Source organism: Bombina bombina, chromosome 6 (assembly GCF_027579735.1).
Source record: "Bombina bombina isolate aBomBom1 chromosome 6, aBomBom1.pri, whole genome shotgun sequence".
Classification (NCBI taxonomy): domain Eukaryota; kingdom Metazoa; phylum Chordata; class Amphibia; order Anura; family Bombinatoridae; genus Bombina; species Bombina bombina.
Window position 1 is genome coordinate 446,752,727 of NC_069504.1, and position 27,974 is coordinate 446,780,700.

Genomic DNA, 27,974 nt, shown 5'->3' on the forward strand with positions numbered 1-27,974 from the left:
AGGAGTTACCTGTTTAATAGTTTGTTTGGGGTAGAGTAATGATCAATTTAAGAGCCAGTTAGTCCCATCCTATCAAGTAAGTGCACACTAAGGCCTAGATTTAGAGTTCGGCGGTAGCCGTCAAAACCAGCGTTAGAGGCTCCTAACGCTGGTTTTGGCCGCCCGCTGGTATTTGGAGTCAGTGATTAAAGGGTCTAACGCTCACTTTACAGCCGCGACTTTTCCATACCGCAGATCCCCCTACGCCATTTGCGTAGCCTATCTTTTCAATGGGATCTTTCTAACGCTGGTATTTAGAGTCGTTTCTGCAGTGAGCGTTAGAGCTCTAACGACAAGATTCCAGCCGCCTGAAAAAAGCAGGAGTTAAGAGCTTTCTGGCTAACGCCGGTTTATAAAGCTCTTAACTACTGTACCCTAAAGTACACTAACACCCATAAACTACCTATGTACCCCTAAACCGAGGTCCCCCCACATCGCCGCCACTCGATTAAAATTTTTAACCCCTAATCTGCCGACCGCCACCTACGTTATACTTATGTACCCCTAATCTGCTGCCCCTAACCCCGCCGACCCCTATATTATATTTATTAACCCCTAACTTGCCCCCCACAACGTCGCCGCAAGCTACTTAAAATAATTAACCCCTAATCTTCCGACCGCAAATCGCCGCCACCTACGTTATCCCTATGTACCCCTAATCTTCTGCCCCTAACATCGCCGACCCCTATGTTATATTTATTAACCCCTAATCTGCCCCCCACAACGTCGCCGACACCTGCCTACACTTATTAACCCCTAATCTGCCGAGCGGACCTGAGCGCTACTATAATAAAGTTATTAACCCCTAATCCGCCTCACTAACCCTATCATAAATAGTATTAACCCCTAATCTGCCCTCCCTAACATCGCCGACACCTACCTTCAATTATTAACCCCTAATCTGCCGACCGGAGCTCACCGCTATTCTAATAAATGTATTAACCCCTAAAGCTAAGTCTAACCCTAACACTAACACCCCCCTAAGTTAAATATAATTTTTATCTAACGAAATAAATTAACTCTTATTAAATAAATGATTCCTATTTAAAGCTAAATACTTACCTGTAAAATAAATCCTAATATAGCTACAATATAAATTACATTTATATTATAGCTATTTTAGGATTAATATTTATTTTACAGGTAACTTTGTATTTATTTTAACCAGGTACAATAGCTATTAAATAGTTAAGAACTATTTAATAGTTACCTAGTTAAAATAATTACAAATTTACCTGTAAAATAAATCCTAACCTAAGATATAATTAAACCTAACACTACCCTATCAATAAAATAATTAAATAAACTACCTACAATTACCTACAATTAACCTAACACTACACTATCAATAAATTAATTAAACACAATTGCTACAAATAAATACAATTAAATAAACTATCTAAAGTACAAAAAATAAAAAAGAACTAAGTTACAGAAAATAAAAAAATATTTACAAACATAAGAAAAATATTACAACAATTTTAAACTAATTACACCTACTCTAAGCCCCCTAATAAAATAACAAAGCCACCCAAAATAAAAAATTCCCTACCCTATTCTAAATTAAAAAAGTTACAAGCTCTTTTACCTTACCAGCCCTGAACAGGGCCCTTTGCGGGGCATGCCCCAAGAATTTCAGCTCTTTTGCCTGTAAAAAAAAACATACAATACCCCCCCCCCAACATTACAACCCACCACCCACATACCCCTAATCTAACCCAAACCCCCTTAAATAAACCTAACACTAATCCACTGAAGATCTTCCTACCTTGTCTTCACCATCCAGGTATCACCGATCCGTCCTGGCTCCAAGATCTTCATCCAACCCAAGCGGGGGTTGGCGATCCATAATCCGGTGCTCCAAAGTCTTCCTCCTATCCGGCAAGAAGAGGACATCCGGACCGGCAAACATCTTCTCCAAGCGGCATCTTCTATGTTCTTCCATCCGATGACGACCGGCTCCATCTTGAAGACCTCCAGCGCGGATCCATCCTCTTCTTCCGACGACTAGACGACGAATGACGGTTCCTTTAAGGGACGTCATCCAAGATGGCGTCCCTCGAATTCCGATTGGCTGATAGGATTCTATCAGCCAATCGGAATTAAGGTAGGAATTTTCTGATTGGCTGATGGAATCAGCCAATCAGAATCAAGTTCAATCCGATTGGCTGATCCAATCAGCCAATCAGATTGAGCTCGCATTCTATTGGCTGTTCCGATCAGCCAATAGAATGCAAGCTCAATCTGATTGGCTGATTGGATCAGCCAATCGGATTGAACTTGATTCTGATTGGCTGATTCCATCAGCCAATCAGAATATTCCTACCTTAATTCCGATTGGCTGATAGAATCCTATCAGCCAATCGGAATTCGAGGGACGCCATCTTGGATGACGTCCCTTAAAGGAACCGTCATTCGTCGTCTAGTCGTCGGAAGAAGAGGATGGATCCGCGCTGGAGGTCTTCAAGATGGAGCCGGTCGTCATCGGATGGAAGAACATAGAAGATGCCGCTTGGAGAAGATGTTTGCCGGTCCGGATGTCCTCTTCTTGCCGGATAGGAGGAAGACTTTGGAGCACCGGATTATGGATCGCCAACCCCCGCTTGGGTTGGATGAAGATCTTGGAGCCAGGACGGATCGGTGATACCTGGATGGTGAAGACAAGGTAGGAAGATCTTCAGGGGATTAGTGTTAGGTTTATTTAAGGGGGTTTGGGTTAGATTAGGGGTATGTGGGTGGTGGGTTGTAATGTTGGGGGGGGGGTTTTGTATGTTTTTTTTTACAGGCAAAAGAGCTGAAATTCTTGGGGCATGCCCCGCAAAGGGCCCTGTTCAGGGCTGGTAAGGTAAAAGAGCTTGTAACTTTTTTAATTTAGAATAGGGTAGGGAATTTTTTATTTTGGGGGGCTTTGTTATTTTATTAGGGGGCTTAGAGTAGGTGTAATTAGTTTAAAATTGTTGTAATATTTTTCTTATGTTTGTAAATATTTTTTTATTTTCTGTAACTTAGTTCTTTTTTATTTTTTGTACTTTAGATAGTTTATTTAATTGTATTTATTTGTAGCAATTGTGTTTAATTAATTTATTGATAGTGTAGTGTTAGGTTAATTGTAGGTAATTGTAGGTAGTTTATTTAATTATTTTATTGATAGGGTAGTGTTAGGTTTAATTATATCTTAGGTTAGGATTTATTTTACAGGTAAATTTGTAATTATTTTAACTAGGTAACTATTAAATAGTTCTTAACTATTTAATAGCTATTGTACCTGGTTAAAATAAATACAAAGTTACCTGTAAAATAAATATTAATCCTAAAATAGCTATAATATAAATGTAATTTATATTGTAGCTATATTAGGATTTTTTTTACAGGTAAGTATTTAGCTTTAAATAGGAATCATTTATTTAATAAGAGTTAATTTATTTCGTTAGATAAAAATTATATTTAACTTAGGGGGGTGTTAGTGTTAGGGTTAGACTTAGCGTTAGGGGTTAATCCATTTATTAGAATAGCGGTGAGCTCCGCTCGGAAGATTAGGGGTTAATAATTGAAGGTAGGTGTCGGCGATGTTAGGGAGGGCAGATTAGGGGTTAATACTATTTATGATAGGGTTAGTGAGGCGGATCAGGGGTTAATAACTTTATTATAGTAGCGCTCAGGTCCGCTCGGCAGATTAGGGGTTAATAAGTGTAGGTAGGTGTCGGCGACGTTGTGGGGGGCAGATTAGGGGTTAATAAATATAACATAGGGGTCGGCGATGTTAGGGCAGCAGATTAGGGGTACATAGGGATAATGTAGGTTGCGGCGGTTTACGGAGCGGCAGATTAGGGGTTAAAAGTGTAATGCAGGGGTCAGCGATAGCGGGGGCGGCAGAATAGGGGTTAATAAGTGTAAGGCTAGGGGTGTTTAGACTCGGGGTACATGTTAGAGTGTTAGGTGCAGACGTAGGAAGTGTTTCCCCATAGGAAACAATGGGGCTGCGTTAGGAGCTGAACGCTGCTTTTTTGCAGGTGTTAGGTTTTTTTTCAGCTCAAACAGCCCCATTGTTTCCTATGGGAGAATCGTGCACGAGCACGTTTTTGAGGCCGGCCGCGTCCGTAAGCAACTCTGGTATCGAGAGTTGTATTTGCGGTAAAAATGCTCTACGCTCCTTTTTTGGAGCCTAACGCAGCATTTGTTTGAACTCTCGATACCAGAGTTAAATTTATGGTGCGGCCAGAAAAAAACCCGCGGAGCGTTAACAGCCCTTTTACCGCCAAACTCCAAATCTAGCCGTAAGTGAGCAGTCTTTGTATTGCTTGCATCTAAATATCCATAATTTAGTTACAAAATATTATATGTTCCAATACACTAACAGGGCAGCTGGCGTTTAATTTTTAGTTTGCCTAAATAAAAGGGAGGTTGTTAGACAACGTATTACTCATATATTTTAGAGCAGGGGTCGACAAATCTTTTTAAAATTTAGGAGCTAGTAAGAATATTTAGGAGGCAGATGGTGGTATTTGTATATACAGTAGATATATGGAAAGTCAGAGGTAAAATTCTAGGGGCCAGTGGCTCCCTCGCTACTGGGTTTGTTGAGCACTGTTTTAGAGCATTTAGAAAATGATATATAATGAGATTAAATATTCCAGGTAAAATATTAAGAAAAGTTCTAGTGTTTAAATCATAAATCAGTATAAAGCACAGTATGATACGATAATATTATCTAAAACTAAAGCATAAAGATTAGCATTATTAAAAAAACGTGTTTCGACATGACTCCCACTCTCCTATTGATGTTGTTTCTTAAAAACTAATATATACTTACCGATTAATTTCTTTCTTTCGGGGTGAGGAGAGTCCATAGGTGTCCATTACATGTGTGATATATCTCCTGCCACTAGGAGGAGGTCAAGAACCTTCACACGAGCATTAATCCCTCCCACCTCCATTCCCCACTCAGTTTACGTGTAGCCAAACAGAAGAAAGAGATAGAAAAGGTGGGAAGGACAAAAAGCAGGGTTAAGAGGTGGAAATAAGAATTATCGCACATCTAGTAACAATGTGGGCAGGTCCTATGGATTCTCCTCATCCTGAAATAATTTTTTTATTGGTAAGTATAAATTCTTTTGTAAAATTCAGAGAGTCCATAGGTGTCCATAACATGTGGGATACAATACCCGAGCTGAGAATCCATGTTAAGGACGGGTGGGACAAAATGATGGCAGTTCCTATTTGCAGGACAATGCAGCCTGAAGAAGTTTCCTGCCAAAAGCAGCTTCAGAAGAAGCAAAAATATAAAAATGATAAAATTTAGAAAAGGTATGAAGAGAAGAACAAGTTGCCACCTTGCAAATCTGTTCCAAGGAGGTGTCATTTTTGAAGGCCCAAGTAGAAGATACAGGTCTAGTAGAATGAGCAGTTATTCTTTTTGGATGCGGTTTTCCCACAACCAAGTAAGCCTTACGAATAGTCTGTTTTAACCATGATGCCAAGGCCACCGCTGTAGCCTTTTGACCCTTTCTGGGACCTGAGAAGTAGACAAGCAAGCTAGAAGTCTGTCTAAAGTCTGTAGTAGCCTGAAGATAGAATTTTAAGGTTCTACATCCAAATTGTGAAGCAGGCATTCCATATGGTTAGAAGGATTTGGGCACAGTGAAGGAACAACAATTACCTGAAAAATATTTTCTGAAGACACTACCTTTGGGAGAAAATCATATTTAGTCCAAGGAGTGCATTGGTTTAAAGGGGGGACCTTGCAGAACAGGAAGAACCAGATTCACATTCAAATAAGGTGAAATGGGTCCAATAACAGGGAGAATTCTCCCCAAGGCTTGGACAAATGTTTGAACATCAGGTAATTTGCGAAACAAAACAGATAATGCTGAAATCTGATTTTTTTTAAAGAACTAGCCGATAATCCCTTAACTAGTCCACCTTGAAGGAACTGAAGAATTCTAGGGGTTCTACAAGATTTCCAAGAGAAACCTATAGAAGAACACCAAAGTAAGTAAGCTTTCCAAATCTTATGCTAAATTTTCTGTGTGACAGGCTTTCTGGCTTGCAGTAAAGTAGAGACAACAGAATCTGAGAAACCTCTATTTTTGAGAACTAGTCGTTCAACCTCCATGCCATAAAATTTAGAGATTTGAGATCTGGATCATACAAGTATCCTTGAGACAGCATATCTCTTAGAGGTAGAGCCTATGGAGGAAGAGATGACATCTGTATTAGGTCCGTATACCAAGCTCTGCATGGCCACACCAGAGCTATAATAATTATAGAAGCCACATCCTGTTTGATTCTTGCAATGATTTTTGGAAAAAGAACAGAGGAAATAGATAAGCCAGATGAAAGTTCCAAGAACAGACTAGAGCATCTATTATGTGAGCTCTCGGATCTCTTGACCCGGCGCAATAAACCTGAAGTTTGCAGTTCAATTTAGACGCCATGAGACCTATTTCTGGAAGACCCAACCTCAGGACTAATTGATTAAACACGTCATGATAAGGAGACTATTTCCCCTGGATGAAAAAAACGGACTACTTAGGTAATCTGCTTCCCAATTGTTAACTCCCGGAATGTATATATCTGATAGGGAGCAGTGGTTTTCCTCTGCCGAAGACAGAATGTGAGATACCTCTCGCATAGCTAAGGGACTTTGAGTCCCTCCCTGATGATTGATGTATGTCACGGCAGTGACGTCTGACTGGAATCAAATTAATTGTTCCTGTTTGAGAAGGGGCCAATATTGAAGGGCCTCCCCAAAAGCACCCCAACCCATCATAATTGTGTCCGTAGATACTACGATCCAGATAGGCTGAAGAAAAGAAGCTCCAAGGGTCAAATAGGGACTTTTCCTCCACCATGAGCGAGATTGTTTGAGTGAAGAACTGAGTTCTATTTGCTGTTCCAGATGGAAGAAATCCTTTGACCACTGTTGAAGCATGGATAATTGGAGAGGGCGAAGATGAAAGCGAGTAAAAGTTACTGTGTCTGACGCTGCTACTAAAAGACCCACTACTTCCATACATTGTGCTACAAACGGAGAATGAGATATCTGTAGGCAAAGACAGGCAATCTAAAGTTTGGTTCTGTGAAGTTCTGTGAGAAATAAGCGTATTTGAACCAAGTTTATTATCACACCCAGAAAAACCACCTTGTAGCTGGTGATAAACTTTTGGGGACATTGATTTCCAATCCATGTTCCTGAAGGAAATATACCATTCTGTGGGTATGAGCAGTAACCAGAGAAAAAGACGGAGCTTGGACCAAGATATTGTCCAAATAAGGAGCAACAGAGATTTCCTGAGCTCTGATCACGGCTAAAAGATCCCCTAATACCCTCGTGAACATGCGAGGGGTGGTAGCCAGACCAAAGGAGAGGGCCACAAATTGTTAATGCTTGTTGAGACAAGCAAACCTTAGAAATTGTAAATGATTCTTGTGAATTGGAACATGCAGATATGTATTTTTTTTTAATCTATAGATGTCATAAATTGACCCTTCTGAACTAGAGGCAAGATGGTACAGACTGTTTTCATTTTGAAAGAGGGCACCCAAAGCCAGGATAGGACGATAAGTGCCTTCCTTCTCTGGGACAATAAAGAGGGTGGAGAAAAAACCCTGACCCTGTTGAGCGATTTGGACCAGGTTGAATCGTTTCCATATCCTCTAAGGGGCCGATTTATCAAGGGCCGAATGGCCCCTGATTCCGCGTGAGCCTTTAGGCTCGCCGGAAACAGCAGTTATGAAGCAGTGGTCTTAAGACTGCTGCTCCTTAACTGGTCCGCTGCCTCAGAATCAATCCGCCCGATCCTATATTGACACCCCTGCTAGCGGCCGATTGGCTGCGAATCTGCAGGGGGCGGTATTGCACAAGCGGTTCACCAGAACTGCTTGTGCAATGATAAATGCAGACAGCGTATGCTGTTAGCATTCAGCGATGTCTGTCAGACATCATACGCTTATAGCGTATCATGTCGGACAGACATTGATAAATCGTCCCCTCAGTCTTGAACACATTGAACAAATGCAAATTTACAGGATCCTTTGGAACATGAGACAGATGAAACTGTTTCCAGGGAGGTCGGGTGCAAAAGATTATGTTATAACCCTGGGATCTAATAATGAGAACCCAAAGATCCTGAACTGAGAGAGACCAGGCCTTTTGAAACTGAATGAATCTGCCCCCTACCAGAAGATCTTCTAGACAGGGGGCCGTTCCTTCATGCAGATTTCTGATTTGAGTTCAGCTTTTTCCAGGAAGGTTTGGAGCTTTCCGACTTCTGGTTGGAGGGGGACTTTTAATCTCTTCGGGAGCGAAAGGAACAAAAACGATTTTTTCCCCTTAGATTTCGTGTCCTGAGGTAGAAAACTCCCTTTTCCCCCCAGTTACAGCAATGGACATATTTTACATCACTTTACATCAGTTTTGATGATGTCAAAGACTGCAATAATTAGCCATTTTCAGGACTTTAATGCACTTGGTAATATCCTCAGAGGATTGATCAGAAACTGATTGAGAGAATAATTTTCTAAGCAAGGACTCAGATTTGCAATCCATTGGATCCCTAAATAAAGAACTATCCTCCATAGGAATAGTAGTGTGTCTAGCTAAGGTGGAAATAGCTCCATAAACCTTATGAACTACCTACCAGTCTGTTAAATTGTTCTCTGAAAGTGGATATATTCTTTTGAACCTGTTTGAAGGTGCAAAAGGAATGCCTGTTTTTTTCCTTTCTTTATATATAGTCTGTAACCAAGTCTGGTGCTTCAAAAGCCTTAGGCACTTTCGGAAGAACTTTAAAATATTGATTCAACTTATTTACAGGTTTGGAATCCTCTGGATTCGTTCTGGTAGCTCCAAGGTATTCAAAACTTCCAGACGTTGGAAGCAGATGGTCCACTTTAAATCTGAATGCGGAATCAGCTACGGGAATAGGATCAAGGTCCTCAGAGGAGACTTCACCCTCAGAACCCTCAGACAGAGACTTAGCCAAGTCAGAACTTTTGTAAGGTTGGAGGTAACTGAGCCTGTGGGATAGGACCCTGCGTATAGTAGTATGAGGTAAATCTCCTGATATTCGCTTACTTGGTTTGGGGATAGCTGCTAAAATCTCTGTCATAGTCTGTTGAAGACTGTTAGTGGAATCCCCCTGGGCCACAAAAAAACAAATATGGGCACTAATTGTCTGCCAGATATCATAATGACAGGATTATGGCTTGCATATTGGATATGTGGGATAGAATTAGTACATAACTGGTTAATTTGGTCCACTGGAACAGTTTTGCATAATAAACAGGGAAAATGAACTGCAGAATGTTCTTGGGCTGCAGTATGATCCCTAGGGGTCACTTGTAAGGGGTCAGTCAAATCAAGTGGGGGTACAGACATGACTACAAAATAATAAGCAAAGCTGCAGGTAATTGAAAATAAAAATATATACTAAAACCTTATGTTATCAGTGTATTTGCACAAAATACAACAAACAGCCAATAAAAACACCTTAGAACCCCAGAAGACAGAAAAAAGTGTTTTTATTACACACACCCTCAGCAGGTTCTATGAGGGTACTCACCTCCTGGGCATATAAAGGGTTAAAACTGGACCCAGATAGTTTGTAAGGTCTGGAGACAGGACAAGAGTACATTTTTCAGCCACCTGGAGATTCGGTGAGGGAGAGAAAAAGGGTCCCAAAGGGGGGGGGGGGGGCTGTGAGAAAAAATACTAAAACACACCATAAACATATTTTATTGAATAAGGTCCCATCCTTTTATCCCCCTTGTGTACCCAACCCTAACCACAACCATCATGAGCTGAACCACTAACTGCATAAGGCAATAAGCTGTTTTCTTAAAGAGATAGTGTAGCTTTTTTGTTCTAGGATGAAAAAACTAAATTTATGCTTACATGATAAATTGTTTTCTTTCCTGGCATGGAGAGTCCATGAATCCATTCTAATTACTAGTGGGAATTCAACTCCTGGCCACCAGGAGGAGGCAAAGAAGACCCCAGCAAAGCTTTAAGTATCCTCCCACTTCCCACAATCCCCAGTCATTTAGCCGAACTAATATTGAAAGAGAAGAAGAGGACACAAAGGGTATAGAGGTGCCTGAAGTTTAGAAAATGACAAATGCCGTCTTAAATTTTAAATAAGGGCGGGTCGTGGACTCTCCACGCCAGGAAAGAAAAGAATTTATCAGGTAAGCATAAATTTAGTTTTCTTTCCAATGGCATGGAGAGTCTATGAATCCATTCTAATTACTAGTGGGAACCAATACCCAAGCTAGAGGACACAGAATGGAAGGGAGGGAGAACAAGACGGGCAGACCTAAACGGAAGGCACCACCGCTTGAAGAACCTTTCCCCCAAAGGAAGCCTCATTTGAGGCAAAAAACAACAGCAATCAAAAATCATTAAAAAATATGTAATGAGGACCAAATTTGCTCCACAGACGCCTCGTCTATAAAGGCTCCGGAAGAGGAAACAGTCCAGATTGAATGAGCAGAAATCCTCTCAGGAGGTTGTTGTCCAGCTAACACATAGGCCGATACTCCAGAACCAAATGAAAGAGAAGAGGACGTGGCCTTTCCAGCCCATACTTCTACAAAAAACCACAAGAAGGGCAAAATTGAAGATTAAAGCTGATTTAACACAGGCCTGAATCTGACCAGGATCTGAACAAGAACGTAAGGAAGAGAGTCAAACGATTATATAACAGAACAGAAAGGGCAGAAATCTGACCTTTCAGAGAATTGTCTGGCAAACTCTTCTCCAGACCTTCCTGGAGAAAAAAAAACCAAATACGGGGTACTCACACCCTATGCCAGGAAACCCTAGCTAGACAAAACTAGACATTCCAATTATAGATTCTCTGAAGCAGAATGAATAGAGTTTGGAGTAGAAAAAGACCTTGAAGTAGAAGGTCTTTCCTCAGGATAGAGGACAACATCGTCCAGTTCCGCAAACCAAATTTTGAGAAGCCAAGCTGAAACAATTAGAATCACTGAAGCCTCCGGAGTCCCCCACATAAAGGATATCATAGAAATGAACTCTGGATGAGATGCCCACTCCCCTGGGAGAAACGGCAACCTCATAGTTAAGGAACTCCATGTTCCTTCCTGATATTTGATCAAAACCACAGAAGAAAGTTGTCTGATAGAAATCAGATAAAACAGACCAAACTCAGTTGGGGCCAGACTATAAGTCCCTAAACTGTTCCCCTGCCTGAAGGCTGGTAACAGTAGAAACAATCTCACAGGACATAAACGAGAGGCATGAGCCTAGGGACCATGGGTCCTGAATGAGCCACCTGAACCTAGAGAGACACATCAGTTTGTCTAGGACAATCCTCTGAGAAGGTTTGAGTGGTCCCCATTCAGGGAGAGAAACTGCTCTTCAAGTCCACGTAGACCTGAGGAGAAAAGGGAAATAACCCTATGACAATGTATGGAGTTACAGCTACAATAATAGTACATACTCCTTTTGTCCATTTTAGAAATGGTCTAAAACGGTAAAAAAATAAAGACCACGCAGCAACAGCTGGATTCAAATTTGCAACCCTTGACTTGCCGGGCTGCTAAGCTACCCACTAGGCTACACCGGCTGGCTTTTAAACCAGAACTGAAGAATAAAACCACAGAGGATTACCTCTGGGCTACCAAGTGGACCCAAAGTAGGATAGATAAATAATATCTAAATACAGAGATAGAAGAGGAGTGTAATAAATAAAAAACTTCAGCAACTAGAACAAAATAGGCAGGATGCTGAAATCACTATGACTACTTGCTGTCAGCAAAAGAACATAAAATCTCAGTAGAAAAGAAAACTACTGACTACATAACAATTATCCCCATAGGGGAAAAATTTAAAACGGTCCCTTTATAAAAGAATCATAAGATCCCCATAGGGGCCCGGAGACAGAACTTTTTTTCACTTTCTGCGATGAGATTTTTTTAGTGAAAATTTTTCTGCAGGTCATTTTTAAATAAAATAAAATTGTAAATTTGTCAGTTACACTAAAGCACCAGATTAATTGCAATGTGTTGTTAACTGGAGAATAAAGCAATATTTAAAGTTGTATAATCTAGTGCAGTAGTTGAAAATAAAATTGCATTGCAAATTAGCTGCAGACAAAAAAAAGTAATTGCAAAAATGTCTCTTGAATTAATTTGTTTCCTTTTCTCTTAGTCTAACATAGAAATGTAGTAATAAAAAAGGTGCATTGCTCATACAAACATCTTACATTCAGAGCTTTTTAGACTGTGAAAAGCTAGGGAACGAGCTTGCAAAAATCCCAGAGCCAGACAACAATCTATGCACTGCTGCTTTGTAGCACTACTGCATATTTGACTGTCGTCTTCAAACAGCACTTTGCTCTGGATGCACTGTGTTAAGGAAAACTTATACAATGCAGCCAGAGAACAGCTCTGTTTAAAAAGAACAGCCTAATGTGGAGCAGCACTGAAAAGTTAAAGTGCTAACAGTTTCTGTTCTTTCTGCAGACATGCTGCATTTTCTGCGATGACATCTCAGATCACTCTATGTTCTGCCTTGGGGCATAGGGGAAATAAAATATCTGATAAATATATTATTTAAAATAGATCAGATCGGGGGGCGGAGCTAGCCTGTGAACCGAGTAGAAGTGATTGTACAGAGCTCCTGAAGAGTGTTAGAAAAATAAGCCTTAAAAAAGTGTATTTCCTTTTTTTTCTACTGACCGCTACATTGCGGAGAGACAATCAACTGTCTACCCTGTGTTGGGACCCTTGCTGACACTAAATTTGGCCGCATTACATACCCTGCAAGACCGGACCGTATACAGCTCTGAGGCAGCCTTTAGAAGTAGACTCGCTGCGCAACATAATTACGAGTACCGGGTGCTTGGAGGCACCCCCCTGGACACCTACCTACGCAGGATCACAGCCGTGGGTCACAGGGTGAAGAGCGGTCCCGGTGGCGAAAAGGCGCGAAAGACCGCCATTCCTTACTGACGTCACCGGTCCGCGGCAAAGTGAAAGCGACCGCGCAGACACCGGCAACTGGGCTGAAGATCAGGCGCTGGAAACACAAGTAGAAGTATCCAGCTACACCTTTGCCTCTGAGTGAGTACCGCAAGCTAGGTCTGGGGGAAGGCAGGATTACAACACCCGCAGGTCACTGTGTGCCGGAGGGCCGGGGCTCCGCTCCGGAGCACACACACACCCACGTGACCAGTTTGCGGATTAGCAGAGGTGAGTCGGATAAGAACTCTCAGTTACCTGGGCCACAGTAGCTGGTCAGCCTTGACTCTAAGTGGGATTTTCAGCCTGCCTGCACCAGTTTGGCCCTCAGCCTAAGGCCCTACTACGCAACAAATTATTATAGTTTATAATAGACCACTGAGATCATTTACTGCAGGTGCCCCTGATATCACCACTTTGTCCTTGCACCTTGAAAGTCCCACTATATCTTTTCACTACACTGCCTAAGGTGATACAGGCCTTGACCTACTGGCCCTCATTGGATTGCCCATACCTAGCACATTCTGAATACTGATGGTCTCACGGGCCTGTAAAGTTTAACTGTCCTGAGCCCTCACTCTGCCTGGCTCAAAGTCGCACTTTTGACTTGCTTGCAGATACAAGGGATCTGTATCGTAACTTCATAATACTTCTGCCACCCCTGACACCTCTTGAAAGCCAAGGCCTCTGTGTTTACCAGCTGCACAGGGTGGAGTAGATCCATTGTGTCTCTCCCCCTCCTTTCCTGCTCTACCTTAGAGCGGGTCATACCCTATTTCCCTTTTCCGGCTGAGCCCAGTGGTGGCACTTTCCCTGGGGAGAGACACATCAAATAACGGAATATCAGTTCCAGGAGCTATTCATTACCTACCCCCCAGCCTGACCGCCCTATAGCCACAGTTGCAATAGTCTTCCACTAAAGACATTTCTTACTTGTCTAGCTTATTCAGCCTGGCAATGAGGTGCTAAATCCTGCGGCGCCCCTCCCCACTGGTGCGAAAAAGCTGTGCCTGCCAGGTCTCCCCAGCTGAGACCCTTCTTTTGCTTTTTTCTTCTATAAGATCTCCGACATCCTATACACCTACAACCAAAGGTCCTGCTATATAATGTCACAACAAACCAAAAGGAAGTCTAAGGGACCCCATCCCTCAAAGCACACAGTCCGAGACCATTTCCAACCCATTAGAGATCCTATACCGGACATCTCAGATGATGACAGATCTATCTCTCCTCCTCTATCTGAAGGGAAAGCCAGTGTGAGAAGCTCGCCACCCTCCCGCACGCAGTCTGAAATAGTCACCATTGACTCTATAAAATTGCTATTAGATCAACAAACCCAATCTTTTGCAAAAAGATTCGACAAGCTAGAGAGGTCTTTTGATGACCAACGGAAAGACATTGTCACAGTCAACGAGAGAACAGATATAATAGAGCGTAAACAAGAAGACCTACTAGTAGATCATACGAACTGGGTTAGCTATACTCAAAATCTTCCAGACCAGGTGTCCTCACTGGAGGCGAAACTAGCAGACCTAGAAGACCTTTCCAGACGGAACAAAATTAGGATACGTGGAATTCCTGAGTCTGTGGGCCCTCAGGAACTAGAAAAGTATGCCCAGGCACTCTTCAGAGCTATTTTAGGTCCTGCAGGGGAACATGATGTGAGAATTGATAGAATACATAGAGCGGCTAGACCACAGAATCTCCCTATGGATAAGCCCAGAGACACCATAGCCAGGCTCCATTACTATTCCTCCAAAGACAGACTTATGAAAGTGACCCTGAGACAACCTCAGTTACCAGAACAATTTCAGGACATAGCATTATATCCAGATTTGTCCTCCTTTACTCTGCAGCAAAGAAGAAGCTTCAACGAATCCACCAGAGTCCTACGGTTGCACCAAATCCGGTATAGATGGGGATACCCTACAAAGCTGATCATTATCAAAGATGGAGCTCAACACACAGCCCTTACTCCGCGGCAGGCTCAGGATCTGCTGAGGGTTTGGAATTTGCCTTCTGGAAATGTGGATGGAGACCCTCCTCGCCCACAAGGGGCGGGACCCCCGCTGAGGCCGGGGGCCCAGGCCTGGAATCCAGGCAGACAGGAACCAGCTCGGCAAAATCCGGTTCGATGATCCAATCTTCTTTGCCATTTGCAATGGACTATCTCCTACCTATAACAGGACCCCTGTTGGTCGTGTTGCAGGCTAACCCTTGTTGGCCAGCTCTCTTTGAGGACTGAGACTGTTTCCAACGCCTTAGCGTTTCCAGAGGACTGGTAATGTACCAAAGAATGAACCTCTTGTTAATTATTAGCTGTTTACTGTTTATTGTTTCTACAGGTGACCTACATAATGCAAATGTTTGACTCAGGTTACCAAGTCACTTCCTAATTAAGTGGTGTTACTAAAGGCCAATCTTTACCCTTGACTACTTTTCCCCCTTTTTTCTCTTCCTCCCTACTGGTTCCCCCCCCTCTCCTCGCCCCCCCCCCTCCTCCTCTTGCCTCCTCTCCATCTCTCTGTTGCTCCTCCCTTCCTTTCCTGACCCCCCCCTCCCTCTACCCATGGTCCTCTCCTCCCCTCGTCTTCTCTTATTTCTCCACCAGAACTATCTCCTCTGCCCTTCTCCTTCCTCCCTCACTTCTACCTCTCTAGTTTCCTTACCTAGCTAGCTATCACTCCTTCCTCCTTCGACCTGATCTCTGAATCAGGCCTGTACCCCCCCCCCCCCCTACGATTGAGCTACAGAAGGAGACAGGTTTTGGTAAACTCTTTCCCCTGGGGGATATCTCCTGAAATGTGAAATGCCAATGTTGAGAATGTAATGCTGCCCTGCTGTGTCTTTGATTTTCTATACCGTGTACTTCTCTATAGGTCTATTTTGTAAATGCTTATATGAATGCTGTTTGTCTATTTTCTATGACCTATATGTGCCGTCTGATATACAGACTAACTTTGTTGGCCAGCTCCCCCTAGGGACTGAGACTGTTCCAAATACCTTGACGCTGCCAGAGGACTGGTAACGTACTACAGAATGAACCCCTTGTTAATTGTCAATTGTTTGCTGTTTACTGTTTTCTTTTAGTGAATTATTTACTGCTCATGTCCACCCCAGGACTCCAGGTCACTTTCTAGCTCAATGATGTTACTAGAGACCATTGCTACTTATTACTATTTTGCAGAAGTTTGTATGAGTATTTGTATTTTCCTATTTACTATGACACACAAGTGCCACCTGTTGCCTATCATTGCCCCTAGAAGTCTTTGGTCCCTTTCCCTACCCTATTTAACCAGGGCGCGAAAGTATAGCACAGGTTCATCCACTCTCCCCCCCCCCCAGCCCTAACACCCTTTGTCCCCCTTCCCTCTTCTCTCCCCCCTCCGTTGCCCTTCCCTTCCCCTTTCCCTCCCATCGGCCTTCTAGGCTAACTGGCCACAGCTCCTTCAGCAAGAAGTTTAATGCTCATACATCATGCACTGGTGGTGGAGGGGAGCCTTTGGACTGCCCCTTCATCAACTTCCCCTTCCCCCCCGGGGACTGATACTTCTGGTGCGGTTAGGGATTGTCCACTTTATCCTCCGCACTCCCTATTTGCAGAGTGTAGTAGTCTCTGCCCAGCCCGAAGAACCTAGTATACTTCAGTGTACCCCTTCCCTAATTTCTTCTATCTCGGCCCGCCCCCTCCCTCTGCCCTTTTTTTTTCTTCTCTCTACTATGAGAATCGCCACGCTAAATGTTCGGGGTCTTAATTCCCCTACTAAGAGAAGCCTACATCTCAAATTTTTGAAAAATCAAAGACTAGATGTTGCGTATATACAGGAGACCCATTGGACGGAGTCGCGGGCCGCCATGTTTCACCCCAGAGATTTCCCGATCTGTCCTCTACCTTCCATAAAAAGGCCAGGGGATTTACTGTCTTAATTGGTAGACATGTCTCCTACGAGCCTATCTATCTTGAATCAGATCCTTCAGGCCGGTATATAATATGTGTCTGTCGGCTGGACAACATTTTGGTTACTCTGGTGGCTCTGTATTCCCCTAATGTCAACCAGACCCGATTTCTCAGCAACCTACTAAGTAAGGTGAGCCGGCTTAAGAAAGGGCATGTTATTATAGGCGGAGATTGCAACCTGGTGTGGGACCCGAGCAGGGATAGAAAGTCGCAGAGAAGGAATCCTCCACAATGGGGAGAGGAGCATTACTCTCACCTCTTAGAAATGTTGTCTCTCAGCACTCGTACCACGACGCCTGGAGGGCCCTGCACCCTGATGTGGATGACTACACCTGCTACTCACCCCCTTCCCAGTCTTTCAAGACTCGATTATTTCTTCTGCCACTCGTGGACGTTACAGACAGTACCGGCGGCTAGGATCATGCCTTGTGCATGGTCAGATCACGACGCAGTGGTTGTAGACATCACTTTCTCTCCCTCTGGGGAGGGCGGACGCTCTTGGCGCCTACCGGAGTATCTCCTTGCGGACTCTCAGGTCCCTTTCTGGATACAGGAAATAGAGGGGTTCCTCAGTATAAATGACACGGGATCCATATCGGCACTAACTTTGTGGGCGACTCTCAAGGCTTATCTCCGCGGACTCTTTATGCAAAGGTCTTCGGAGACCAGACGGCTCAAGGGAGCTAGCTTAGCTCAACTCTATCATGATTACACTCTCTCCAGAAGTCAGCTTAGAGGGGCTAGATCGGACTCCCTGATAAGGAAAGTCCAAGCTCTTAAAAAACAGATTGAGGCCTGTGAGCTAGAGAGGGTCCACAGAGGACTTTATCTTTTGAAACAGAGGTACTATCACAAAGGGGACAGAGTGGATAGGCTTCTGGCCCACAAACTTCAACAAAGAACCCTACTAAGCAAAATAGCATTTATCATGAGAGATAATAGAAAATTCTACTCCCCTAGCGACATAGGAGAGGTTTTTGCTGACTACTACAGCGGTCTATATCAGATTTCTGATGACCCCTGTTCACACTTCGCACCGGTGTCCGCTATCCCTGAGTTCCTTAACAAGCTCCAATTACCTAGGGTTCCTGAGAACTTGGTGGACTTTCTCGCTGCCCCCATCTCGGCGGAGGAGATCGTGACGACGATAAAGAGCCTTAAGACACACAAATCTCCAGGGCCAGACGGGTTTGATGCCATGTTCTATAAAAAATTTGTGGCTCAGCTCTGTCCCATCCTTACCCATGTGTTCGGTGAGGCAATGGTTGCTGGCAAGTTCCCCCAAGAGTTCTTGGAGGCGTCAATTATAACTATACCCAAGCCTGGGAAGAATCCTGAGTTCTGCGAGAGTTACCGCCCAATATCTCTCATAAATGGCGATGTAAAACTATACGCAAAAATTCTGGCCTCGAGACTAAACAAAATCCTTCCGGTCTTGGTCCACCCGGACCAAGTGGGATTCACCCCAGGTCGCCAGGGCTCAGACAACACTAGGCGTCTATTGAATATTTTCTTTGAGACTGCTGCGCTCGGGATCCCACTGGTTACCCTGCCCCTAGATGCTGAAAAAGCATTCGACAGGGTCCGGTGGGAGTACATGGTTGAGGTCTTGCAATCTTTTGGTTTCCCTTGCGCTTTAATTACGGCGGTCATGGCTCTGTACTCGGACCCATCTGCTAGAGTGAGAGGATTGGGGTTTGTATCTAGAGCTTTTAGGATCAAGAATGGCACGAGACAGGGGTGTCCTCTGTCCCCACTTCTTTTTGCCCTGATGATGGAACCTCTGGCCACCAGGCTCCGGGCGACCCCCTCTATCCAACCCCTGGTGCTACATGACATCCCGCAAGTCTTGGCGCTGTTTGCGGATGACTTGACGATATTCCTGGCTGAGCCGGAGGAATCGCTTCCTGAACTATTTAAAATATTGGCAGAGTTTGCTAACCTGACATATTACAAACTTAATTATACTAAGACTGAGGCTTACGCCTTAGGCTTATCCGAAACCACACTGGAGACCTTGAGAGGATCTTACCCGTTCAAATGGTCCACTGAAGGTCTAAGGCACTTGGGGGTTGTGCTCTCTCATGATCCCAAACGAATTGTGACCGCTAATTATGGGTCTCTCCTCAGAGAGTTCCAGCAGATGATTGCTGGCTGGAGGGTCGCGGAGGTTTCCTGGACGGGTCGCGGCTGTGAAAATGCTCCTGTTACCTAAACTGATTTACTTCTTCAGGTGCCTTCCGGTCCCTGTCCCGGCATATCTACTCAATCATTTTCAGTCTATCTTTACGAAGTACGTATGGAAAGGACGCCACGTGAGGCTCCCATTGACCCAATTACAGAAACCAAAAAGGTGCGGAGGCATGTCGGTCCCAAATGTCTCACTATACTACAAAGCTGCCATGCTTTCGCATATAACTGCTTGGGGAGTCAGGGACTGCTCCTCCGGGTGGTTCCAACTAGAGCAGGGATCGCTGCCTGCCGGAGTAGTCCTGGCCGACCTTATTTGGATCCCGGACCATGCAGAGGTGCTGAGCGGAATTCACAGCCGCATAATTAAGACCTGCCTGAAACTTTGGAGGGAGCTGAGGTCCCTCGAATTGGTTGCTCCGCACCCCTCCCCAATACACTCCATTAAGGCTCTACTATACTGTCTCCCTGACTCCCACCCCAAGAGATGGGAGGCTTTAGAGATCGGGCTACTCTCAGACCTATATCGAGGGGATGTATTAGCTATCCCCCCCCATATTTACCCGACAGACAATTTCCCCCGAGAGCTACGGTTTGAATACCTTCGTCTGGTATCACTTCTCCTGTCCTGGGGATTTCAGAAATCAAACTTGTCCTCACCAAGTGGGAGAGGAGATGGTTGGGGGTAGACCTTTACGGAGTACCCTATCGTTCCATTATAGAACTCTCCTTAACTCCCCCCAATTCATGAAAACTCAGTCTACAGTGGCTTGGGAGAGGGACTTGGGGGTGGTGGCTCCAGATGGGAAATGGCAGCGTGCTCTCCAGGATGTCAATGCAGCGGTTCGATGCTCTAATTTGTTTGAACTTTACCTCAAACTCTTACTTAGGTGGCATTGGGTCCCGACCAGGTTGCATAGAATATACCCCTCCCGGTCAGCAGACTGCTGGAGGGGCTGCGCGCGGCGTGGTACTCACCTACACATCTGGTGGGAATGCCCCAAACTGGGACACTTTTGGGCCCAGGTGGCGGATCTGCTCCAGAGGCTGGGTCTCACTGACACTCTCACTAGTGAAACTGCGCTCTTCCACCTTGGACTGCAGAACCTTCCAAAATCATCCCGACTATTAGGCGTTATTATCCTCTTGACGGCAAAGCTTATTATAGCCAGACAGTGGGCGAAACATACCCCTGTCACGCTGACCCCAGTCCTGGAGTCCCTAGACTACATTCAAAAAATGGAAGAATACGCGTTGAGGGTCGAGGGTCGCTATGTTTTTTACTGCTCTATCTGGTTTCCCTGGGAAGAGTATAGGGGGACTAGAGATGTTAGCGGTTAGGTGGGAGGCTGGGTTGAAGTGCAGCCCCTAAGACTGAACTTGATTGATGGTGGTCCGACCGCTCCTCCAAGCCTGCTGGGCTACCTTTTTTTTTCCCTCCCTTACCTCTCTCTTCCTTCCTTCCTACCCCTCTCCCAAACCCCACCTCCCAACAGCAGTTCTTCGGGTCATTCACCCCCCCATTCACAGGATGTGTCCATTAAATGTTCTACACTCTATAGTTCAAAAACTTATTTCCAGTATATCTTTACATCTATACAATATTTGGTTTCTATTTGATATGATGTACAATGAGAAAATGTGAATGTAAGAATTAAGTCTTCTGCTGAGTACCAGTTACCAGATCCCATGAGTGGATCTATTTTATATTGTTGACATTTGAATGTTCTGTTATTTAACAATACAAATGAGGCAGCATTAAGGTCAATACCTCGGTCCCATTACTGTTCAGTGAATACATGTTGTATTGGGGATTTAATGACTTGTACTATTACCTAAGATATTGTCCTTCACACTATGTTTGTAACCCTGACTTCTGTTATTGCCTCAATAAAAATTTATTTTATAAAAAAAAAAAAAAAAAATAGATCAGATCCGATGATGAAACTGTCTGGTCCGTGCCCAGGACTGAGCCTGGGCCTCCCAGACCTTCAGGCTGTGCCCAATTCTTCTGAGCTACTGCAGAGCTCTAAATACTTCTATTATAGAGATATAGGGCAAAAACATGCAAACGTTAAAAATCCCGAAAGGCACACGTAAATATGAACAGCATAAAAAAGATAAGATAAGCAGAAATAGTGCTTATAATGATATCTAAAAATGAAATACTAAAATTTAATTTAATATGAACAATAGAAATATACTTTTACTATAAAAGGATAGAGAGAATGCTGAAAAACTCCCTAAAAACACAGGAGTAAAAATACACAGTAGAAAAGAGTATGATAATCATAATGCTTATGACGATATCAAGAATCTACTGCTACCGGAGAAGAGATGCTAATAATCTCAAATGACACACAATAATCAGCATAGTAGAAGAAAAAGAAGATAAGCAAACAAAGCTTATAACAATTTCAGGAATATACTTCCTCTACTGCAGATCCTAAAAACATATATTTAATATGTATGGCAGACAAAGAATATGTAGAAGAATAGGGATAGAAAGTAGGAATCCCTAAAAACATACTGTACTGTACAGTAGACAAATATAAAATAAGCAGACATGCTTATAACAAATTCAGAAATAAGCTTCTTCTACTGCATCTCCTAAAAACATATGTTTAATATGCATGGCAGACAAAGGATATGTAGAAGAATAGGGATGAAAAGAATAAGAATCCCTAAAAAAACAGACTAAATATGTACAGTAGAGAACTATAAAATAAGCAAACATAATGCTTATGTCATATCTAGAAAATGCCTATACTGTAGAAAAATCGGGATAATCATGAAAAAGATAACAATCCCTAAAAATGCATATTAAATAAGTACAGCAGACATCCCCTATACACTCAATGCAGTAGCAGACTGAGCTCATGTTCTGTAGAAGTAAAGAACCTGATCTAATAAGCGGCATAAAAGACAGGATTCTGCAAAGGCTGTAGCAGCTGAGCGGGAACAATTCTCGCCGTGCCTTTAAACAGGAGCCATCTAAAACTGCAGGCTAAATCTTTATGCGAGCCACAACCTAAAAAAGAAATCAAGCACTATCTAGTGTCTTCTTGAGTCACTATGCCCATTTTAACTCAATACACAAGATGTGTAGCAAAAGCCTATTTGAATGTCAAAGGCAAATATCTTACTTGCACAATTTTAAAATGGTGATTCCAGCGCCGGACTGAGATAAAGGCGCAAATATGTACATACCGCCAGTGAGCATAATCCTGATGCGGCTGAGTTCACTGGCCCTTACGAAGCTTCATCACTCAAGTTGTAGAGCGCCAAGCTGTCAACAAAGTGAAACCCTTTGGTGGGAAAAATAAACTAAGTGCGTACCGCAATGAGAAGTACCGGAAATGGCGCCAAATAAGTATGTAAGCCCTTAAAGACATAACAGTGCCCAACAAAATAAATATATACATATACCCCTTAGCAGCAACTATAAAACTTCACCTTAAATTCAGGTGTTGAGCTCTAAGTGTGATATAGCGATCGCACCTTACACCCCCATACTAAGCAATAGGGGAAAAGACTCATAAGCCGGGGCTAAGGGTGACAAAATAAGCGGCGGATACCTCCTCTCAAAGGATCTTTAATATGCATCGTAGCCCTTAGTATAATTACAGAATACAACTAATATCGGAGCCTAGAGGTTAACTCTCCCATTCTACCAAGCTATGGCAGCTCGTATTCCCAGGCGGATGACCTGCTTGCCGCTTCCTAATAAGAGATTCTAAATGTCTCTCTTTAAAAGACCGTATATCCTCAGGAGAGGAATATCAAGTGTCTTGTATAGATTGAAGCTCCTAATTAAGAGCCTACAAACAAAGCATGCGGTGACCTCCATCCTGATCTAATAAGCAGAGGCGCTGCTGCTGAAAAACTAAATATACCGGCATTAGGAAGCTAAAACTAAAAGCTTTGATAGACAAATGCCTCTAATGTAGATTTCAATAGTACCTACCCCGACTGAGAGATTAAGGTAGAAAGGAGGTAAAAGTCCCTCACCCTAGTCTTAGGCTACCACTCACTTAGACCGCAAGCCATAGAGGGATAAGGGGATCCAGGGACTTACCAGTCTTGCAGCTTTCTCAGCAGCCCCAGGTCTTGAAAGAAATGTCCTAATCCTGACAGGAACCTTGGAGCTTCAACTGCAGGGCAGGCACCGCATCTCAGGTCTGACAAACCCAAATAACATCTGACAGGGACCTGGAGAGAAATGAAAAGCAGAGTAACCAACCCTGGTTTTCCATATAGGGGTAGCATAAATTGTTGGAAGGAAAGCAAGGACTACCTCGCTGTCTTTTTACTGCTAAAAGCCACCACTACTCTTACTAAAGAGGATTACGTGGACACAGTATAGCCCCAATCCTTGCTTGCAGGGAAACTACCCATAAAAGAATTAAATATCTTCAGACACCATCTTCGAACATCCTCCTGATGTACAAGGCAAAGAATGACTGGGGATCGTTGGAAGATACTTAAAGCTTTGCTGGGGTGTTCTTTGCCACCTCCTGGTGGCCAGGAGTTGAATTCCCACTAGTTATTCGAATGGATTTGTGGACTCTTCATGCCATTGGAAAGAAATAGTGAACCCAGGTATAAAACATAATGAGGGCTGCTAAGGGGTGATACGGCAATGAAAAAAAGAGGGATTTTAACTCTGAATTCCACAATTTGTTGTGTTAAACACAGAGTGCTATGTGTAAAGGCTGAGAACCCCCAGCTATGTAGTACCTATAAAAGGAGAGTACTGGGGATAGTTCCTGGGCTGTGTTAAGTGTCTGAGTCACTCACCAGGACTGCAGCACCCCTCCACTGTATCTTACCAGCTTGCTGAGGCCTTTCTCTCCCACAAAATGCTGATCCGAGGTCTGAGCCCCCAATAAATGATTAGATAGAAAATAACAGAATCTAGCTTGCAGAGCATCACTCTCAACCTCTCTCCTTGGATGCCAAGAACAAACTAAGTTGGGAGAGGAGGTGAGGAGGATTAAAGCTTTTGTGAGGGTTCCTCACCTCCTCCTAGTGGCAGAAAATATATCCCACATGTTATGGACACCTATGAACTCATCTTACGAAAGAAATATACTCTTTCATTAAAAACATGACATCAGGACATATCACAGAAAACAAATATACTATATGACTGACTTACCCTTTCCAAGTCTTGCCTGAGGTGTGTGAACAGCTTTAATCTTCTATACAGCACATCTTGTTCTTGTTGAGCTAAGTTGTCAAATTCATCTGTTTTGGGAGTTAAAAGAGGTTTGCTAAAGTTTGCCTTCCTCTTTAGCTTCCAGTACTGGAAAATGAAATCAACCAAATTCCTGTTCATATCAAGGTTTTCAGCCACTTCTTCTGGCTTGACAATATCATAAAAGTGTTCCTCCAGCTGCAAAAGTTTTTGTTTTCTCAAGGTGATCTTTTCAATGTCCTGCTTGGATTGATCCGCTTCCACCTCTGGAGCCAATAAGGAAGCTCTTTTGCCACACTGATCCTCTTGTTTGGGGGTTCCACTGCTATGCTCCAGGCAAAAGGACTTGAATTTCACTTCGTCATTCTCTGCTAGGGTAGTGTGCATTTCTAGGCTGTGGTCAAAGGCGCAGGTTACGTGAAAAGCTGTGATGCAGGATGGCATGGAACACTGGAAGTTACATACAAACAGATAAAATGGAATCACTACTAGGAATTGGATTGCAAAGCAGGCACTTAACACTATTCCCTAGAATGCTCTTGTTAAAATGTAAACTGATTTATCTGTTGATAACAACAGCTTTCTACTATCAAGATCAGTGTGCAGTGTCAGATTTTCAACAAGAGTTTGGTGAAAGGTTGGGTGAAAGAAAACCTGGTTGTTAAAGGGACATAATACCCATATGCTAAATCACTTGAAAGTGATGCACTCTGTGTATAAAACTGAAAGGAAAATATCACATGGACAACAAAACAATTAAGATATTTTACCTCAAAATGTATTGAGTTAACCACAGAAATGTCTCTGTGATCCAGAGCTACTCTTTTTACAGTTGTCTGCATGATGAATACAAAAATAATAGCCAATCAGCATCATCAGTGCTGAATTCAGCTTTACTGTGATTTCTTGAGATTTCAGGATTTAATACTAAACCTCCTTAAACTGAGGAGGAAAATAAAGTGACTATGTCTGCACACCAGAAGCATGCTCTCTTGCAAGCCCTGGAACTAGTATCCTGGTTGGGTGTATACAATTCCTTCACAGAGGGTTGTGACTACAAAGGAAATTTTGAGAAAATATCTTACCTTTTTTACACAGAGGTGTATATATGATATTATATTTGTTGTCATTTTTTTACTGATAGGCTGCAGCACTTTCAAGTGATCCAAGATTTGGGTACCATATCCCTTTAATTCTTCGTTTCCATACAAGAACATTTTGTGATTTCATTGTCAAGTCAAATGCACCTATACAATTTAGAACCCAAAATGTTGCATACTGGTCTAGCATTAAAAATTACAACTGGTTCTGGACCTATACATCACAATTCATATTTGAACCAAAAAAAATACATACAGTATATATATATATATATATATATATATATATATATACACACACACACACACACACACATATATATATATATATATATATATATATATAAAAACAAGAGATAACATAAAACCTAAAAAAAAAAAAAGAACCTGTAAGAATGATATTGTGTAAGGTGAGACAATCTCCAAACTGGACATAAGTGATAGTAAAGTATATATAAAGAGAATATTTTAAGACACTTATTTTGTGAGCTCATTGAATTAAAGGAATACTAAACCTAATTTTTTTTCTTTCGTGATTCAGATAGAGCATGCAATTTTAAGCAACTTTCTAATTTACTCCTATTATCAATTTTTTTCGTTGTTCTCTTGCTATTTTTATTTGAAAATGCAAGACTGGTTAGGAGCCGGTCCATTTTTGGTTCAGCACCTGGGTAAAATTTGCTGATTGGTTTACTACATTTAGCCACCAATCAGCAAGTGCTACCCAGGTGCTGAACCAAAAATGGGCCGGCTCTTAAGCTTACATTCCTGCTTTTTCAAATAAAGATAGCAAGAGAATGAAGAATTGATAATAGGAGTAAATTAGAAAGTTGCTTAAAATTGCATGCTTTATCTGAATCATAAAAGAAAAAATTTTTGTTTAGTATCCCTTTAAAGGGACAGTAAAGTCATAATTAGACATTCATGATTTTGACAGAGCATACAATTTAAAACAACTTTCCAATTTACTTCTATTATATAATTTGCTTCATTCTCTTGTTATCCTTTGCTGAAAGGTTTACCTAGGAAAGCTCAGGAACAGCAAAAAACCTAGGTTATAGCTGCTGATTGGTGGCTGCATATATTTACCGATTGTCATTGGCTCACCTATGTGTACAGTTAAAACCAGTAGTGAATTGCTGCACCTTCAACAAATGATACCAATAGAAAGAAGCAAATTTGATAATAGAAATAAATTATGCTTACCTGATAATTTAATTTTCTTCTGTATGAGGAGAATCCACGGCATCATTCCTTACTGTTGGGTAATACTGAACCTGGCAACCAGGAGGAGGGAAAGACACCCCAGCCAAAGGCTTAAATACTCCCCCCCCTACTTCCCTCATATCCCAGTCATTCTGCCAAGGGAACAAGGAACAGTAGGAGAAATATCAGGGTATAAATGGTGCCGGAAGATAAAACATAAATTATGCTTACCTGATAATTTTATTTCCATCGTAGGGAGAAGAGTCCACGGCTTCATTCATTACTTTTGGGAATAAAGAACCTGGCCACCAGGAGAAGGCAAAGACACCCCAGCCAAAGGCTTAAATACCTCCCCCACTCCCCCAGTCATTCTGCCGAGGGAACAAGGAACAGTAGGAGAAATATAAGGGTATAAATGGTGCCAGAAGATAAATTAAATTTAGCTCCGCTCACCGGAGTTACGGACGGGAGCCGTGGACTCTCCTCCCCACGATGGAAATAAAATGATCAGGTAAGCATAATTTATGTTTTCCATCTAAAGGGGAGAAGAGTCCACGGCTTCATTCATTACTTTTGGGAAACATATACCCAAGCTTTAGAGGACACTGAATGAAACCGGGAGGGTAAAAATGCGGACCCTAATCTGCGGGCACCACAGCCTGTAAAACCTTTCTTCAAAAAAACAGCTTCAGCAGAAGCAAAAACGTCAAATTTATAAAATGTTGTGTAAGGAGGACCAGGTAGCCGCTTTACAAATCTGCTCCATAGAGGCCTCATTCTTAAAGGCCCAAGACGAAGCCACAGCTCTAGTTGAATGAGCCGTAATCCTCTGAGGAGGCTTATGTCTGGTTGTCTCATAGGCCAAGCGAATCAAGCTCCTCAACCAAAAGGACAAAGTAGAAGAGGCCCTCTGCCCCTTGTGCTTCCCGGAATACACCACAAAAAGATATGTAGACTGTCTGAAATCCTTTGTAGCCTGAAGATAGAACTTCAAGGCACGAACCACATCCAGATTGTTTAGTAACCTCTCCTTGGAAGAAGAAGGGTTAGGACACAAAAAAGGAACAATTATTTCCTGATTGATGTTACGGTTAGACACCACCTTGGAAAGAAACCCCAAACCGGTGCGAAGAACAGCCTTATCTGCATGAAAAAAAATTAAGGAGGCTCGAATTGCAAGGCAGCCAGCTCAGATACTCTGCGTGCCGATGAAATAGCCAACAGGAAGAGAACCTTCCAAGACAGAATCTTAATGTCAATAGAATGCATAGGCTCAAACGGAACCCTCTGCAAT

General features: G+C 42.7%; 1 protein-coding gene across 1 annotated transcript in view; it reads right to left on the reverse strand.

Annotated features, from left to right (window-relative positions):
* Positions 1-27,974, reverse strand: part of JADE2 (jade family PHD finger 2) — a 1,034,250-nt gene that overhangs the window by 122,624 nt on the left and 883,652 nt on the right. Inside the window, exon 9 of the mRNA XM_053717215.1 lies at positions 24,336-24,824. Coding sequence (XP_053573190.1) covers positions 24,336-24,824 — 489 coding nt within the window. The remainder of the gene's footprint in view (positions 1-24,335; positions 24,825-27,974) is intronic.